This window comes from Mus pahari, chromosome 18 (genome assembly GCF_900095145.1).
Source record: "Mus pahari chromosome 18, PAHARI_EIJ_v1.1, whole genome shotgun sequence".
In the NCBI taxonomy this organism is placed as follows: Eukaryota; Metazoa; Chordata; class Mammalia; order Rodentia; family Muridae; genus Mus; species Mus pahari.
This window is the reverse complement of record NC_034607.1, coordinates 8,788,760-8,792,907: the sequence shown is the minus strand read 5'-3', so window position 1 is coordinate 8,792,907 and position 4,148 is coordinate 8,788,760. Positions and strand designations below refer to the sequence as shown.

Sequence of the window (4,148 nt, the reverse complement as noted above, 5' to 3'; positions counted from 1 at the left end):
GCAGCCAATCAAATCAGGGGGCGTAGTCAACACCGCCCTCTCGGATTAGCCAATCCAATCCCGCCACTGCGGGCGCACGTCGGATGACGTAGAAGGCCCGCCTCGCTTTCGTCACGGACGCTTCCGGTTCCCAGGTCGTGGACGCTGTCGGGCTTTTCCGGTTGTTTGGGCGGAGTGAGTCAGAAGCGCGCTTTTCGAGTCCGTGAAGCCACCGCGAGGAGTCGAGGAAGCGAGTAAGCGGCGGACAGCTCCCGGGGGATAATTTGAGCCTCAGGCGTTTGTGGTAAAGCTCCGTTGTTTTGTTCTGTGTAAGGGGCAATGTTTAATGTCTGACTAGGTGGCTGCCCTCCAGGGTAGCCGTTGGAGATGACGCCAGAGTGGAGTGAAATTTCTGATCTTCCCTCTCTATCCCCCGCTGACCCTCCCGGTCCTGGTTCCTGAAGCTCTCTACCTCGTCCTGGAGCGACCGACAGAGTAGCCCAAGTTCGCTCTCGGTAGTGGTTCGCAGGTGAACCGCTTAAGTTGAGATAAGTCGGTTTAAACTGGTTTCGGTAAACCGGCCAAGAAAACAAACAGAAGCGGGGCGACATTTTCCACTCCTCCCATAAGGATTCAACCAAGTCTAAACGAGCTGGTTCATAAAGCAAAAAAAAAAAAAAAAATCGCCACAGCTTCCCACAGGTCATTTGATTGCATTTAGTATATCTCATACATAATAATTGTTTTCATAACGCTGACTACCAACCCACTGTTAAGCTATGACTTCCTGTGGATCTGGGAACAGTAAGGAATTTTTATCTTCTATCTTAATTTTTCTTTTCCTTTTTTAATTAACACTGAAGTTGAGTGGTCCCAACAGGTGGCAATCATGACCCTGGTTTAGATACTTACAATGTCTGTCTCATGATCCGATCTAAGCGTTTTGTGTATTCCATCCTGCCATAGATGTTGTTTAGTGTGGTGTTTTGGGGGGATTCCTAAAAGTGGGAGTAGGGCTATCTCCTGCTCTTTTGCCAACTCTTGGAAGACCCTTTTCCTCATTCCTGGCTTGCATCATCCAGCCTTGATATGAAGGTTTGTGCCTAGTCTTATGACATCTTACTATCTCATGTTTGGTTGATATTGCTGGGAGCCCTGTTGTTTTCTCAAGGGAAACGCAGAAGCAGTGGTTTGAGGAAAGAAAAGGGGCCCATGACTTGAGTGGGAGAGTAAACTATGGTCAGATGTATTGTATGAGAGAAGAATAAATAAAAAAAAAATTATGTACTCTTTTCAACAAAAAACATACAAGCCTTTATCTCTAATTTTTTTTCACCTTTGCAGACTGTGTATCATTGTGACTATACTGTTTAGATAAAAATGTCTGGTAAAGCACGTGCTTCTAGGGAAAGATCTCAACAGGTGAGAAGTTTTAAACAAAGAGCCAATAAGGAAGCGGATTTGCCTGAGAATGAGGTGAGATCTCTTTCTTTCGGATCTCTTTGATTAGAAATATCTATTCCCTTCAAAGGGCTAAAAGTCAGTTTTACTACAAATTGTAATTCATATCACAAACTTTAGTGCATTCTTTGATTATAATATCTGCTATACTTTTTTATACCTCCTGGAAGGTACAGTTTTTGTATACATGGAGTATGTGTTGCAAAACCATCTTTTTTATCTCTTGTTTGTATATCTCTAGGTTGGAGACACAGCAAAAAGAAACAGAAGTCATGCAAGACGTCTGTCCTCTAAAGGTATTGTTCTCTATTACAGTGTCTTCTACTGGTTCTCATGAAAAATGTTTCAGCATCTTGGTTACGGGTTCAGAAATAGTAAAAGGTGGGCATAAGCAGCCATATCCTCAGTATTTAGTTCTAACGGCAAATATATAGAGGTTTACCTGTCACATTGAAAGGAACTAGGAGACAGATTATTATCCCTTACTCTGAACTACTCATCTTTGATATAAAGACAAACCTATTTCTTCCTCTCCAAGACCCCTGGGATTTCAGTTCTGCCACTACTGTACAGATAGTTTGTAACTGCTTAAGCATTTCAAAGGTAATTAGTTGGAAATACCATTTTCTTAAACATCCCGTCTTTGTAAGATGATTCCTTACACATTGGTGCAGATACTGTTCTGATTTTCTATTTTCTAGGGTGTCATATGTTTACTTCATGATTTCTGTACTCCTGTAATTTGCATAGCATCCCCTTTTTCTTTACCTAATCTTTGTGAAGCCAATACTGTATATTATTGCTTATCCCTTGTAAATAGAACAGTTCATTGTCTAGTCCTTCTAGCAAACACCGTTGAGGTTTACCTGCTATATTGATAAGAAATAGAAAACGAATCTCTGTTCCCCTCTGTGAGCTACTCATCTCTGATCTGAAGATATACCAGTCAATGTTTATTTCTTGCTTGTTCTTTCTTCTCCAATGTTTGGTAGAAGTAGTTTTCCAGTATTTTTGTTGAAAGTCTTAAGAAATAAAGTCATTTTTCAGAAGCAAGTTTTAATAATAATAACTTGATTCTATATTGAAAAGTATTTGTATTGCAGTATCAGTTGATAGTATATCAGGTATTGTCACAATAGCAAATGCATCTTCAGTAACTGACATGTTATAGCTGCAGGAAGATATGAGCTAAAAAGTAGAATGGCTTAGCTTCAGAATGTCACTACTGTTTTTTATGTTAAAGTTATTTTTAAGTGAAACTGCAAAACTTCTAGATTGATTAGAGTTTCTTGTATTACCTGTAACAGGACAAGCAAAGTGTGTTCATCTAAAGCGGGTAAAAATACCATTCAACAAGATAACAAACTGGCAACCTCTTCCAAAGAATACTGAAAAGTATTTGCAAAGTATGATGGAATCAGTAATTCTGTGAGTTTAAAAAGTTGTTTTTTATTTGTTTGTCTGTTTGTTTGTTTGTTTTTCCAGCTCTTGACTCAGGTATTTACTATTTACATTTGTCTCAACATTACTGCATATCTGAGTTACTTTCTTCATGGAAGTGGCAGCATGCCTAACATAAACATTCTAAACAGCAGAGAGATTGTTTAGTCTTACAGGTTCAGCAGCTTTGACCCATAGTCCAGTGATTCTGAGCCCTTGGGAGGCAGAACATCATGGCAGTGGGAGCAATACTTTTCAGGAAACAAAACACAAGACAAGTACCAGGGACCAGGTCTCACTTAAAAGCATGCCCCAGTGCCCTGTGAATCATCCAGCCAGTTACTAACTCCTAGAATTTCCACAAAGTGAAGACCATATGTTCCACACATATGCCAATGGCAGACATACCAAATTTATACCATGATAGTATTTTAAGGCAGTAGTCTTCCATTTCAGAAAAGATATTCATTGATTCATGATTGGCATTACCATGACAGTATTTAAGGCAATAGAGTATTCTTCAACTTCAGAAAAGATATTAATTCATGATCACATTACACACACACACACAAAGATTTTCTTCATTGTAGAAACTTGGAATTCTATCAGTGAAGTAGTAAAAATCAAGTCTGTGTGGGTTGTAGTCTCTAAAACTTTTAAATTGTTCTTTTAATATTGATTCTTCAGAATATGTTCATGATTTACACTTTCTGTGAAAACTACCATGTTATATAAAACACAAACAGAGAACTCCACCATGATAGATAGATTCAACTGCACCAGAGATGTTGGGTATATGAATTCTTATGATGCAATATGATTCAAAGAAATTTCCATTGTTCTGTTTAAAGTGTTTTGTAGATAATAGAATAAAAATGTGATGAGATTACCATGTTGTATGTGTGAGTGTGTGGGGGTCAATGAAACGCACTATTTTGTTTTAATATATACCAGGAACAATAAAAACATAGATATACAATACTAAATACAATACTAAAAATTTTAATATCATGAATTTCAATTAAAGATAAGTTATGTTGTTCAAAAATGTGTCTAGTAAAACCACAGAATCAATTAAACTGGGCTCATAGGGGCTCACAGATACTGAACTGCCAGCCAGGGAGCCTGAATGGGACGGACGTATGTTGCAGTTGTGTAGTTTGGTCCTGGGTGACTCTTTTTTTTTTTTTTTTTTTTTTTTTGGTTTTTCGAGACAGGGTTTCTCTGTTTAGCCCTGGCTGTCCTGGAACTCACTTTGTAGACCAGGC

At 38.6% G+C, this 4,148-nt stretch overlaps 1 protein-coding gene across 2 annotated transcripts in view; it reads left to right on the top strand.

Moving 5' to 3' along the window:
- Positions 1 to 146: 146 nt before the first annotated feature.
- Positions 147 to 4,148, top strand: part of Cenpq (centromere protein Q) — a 10,999-nt gene continuing 6,997 nt past the window's right edge. The window contains exons 1-4 of one of the 2 annotated variants that reach the window (XM_029531434.1): positions 147 to 233; positions 1,324 to 1,455; positions 1,682 to 1,736; positions 2,748 to 2,868. In XM_029531434.1, the coding sequence (XP_029387294.1) occupies positions 1,360 to 1,455; positions 1,682 to 1,736; positions 2,748 to 2,868 (272 nt within the window). In that variant the 5' untranslated portion in view covers positions 147 to 233; positions 1,324 to 1,359. Of the gene's footprint in view, positions 284 to 1,323; positions 1,456 to 1,681; positions 1,737 to 2,747; positions 2,869 to 4,148 lie in introns of both variants that reach the window. The other variant, XM_021218242.2, reaches the window with a different exon arrangement.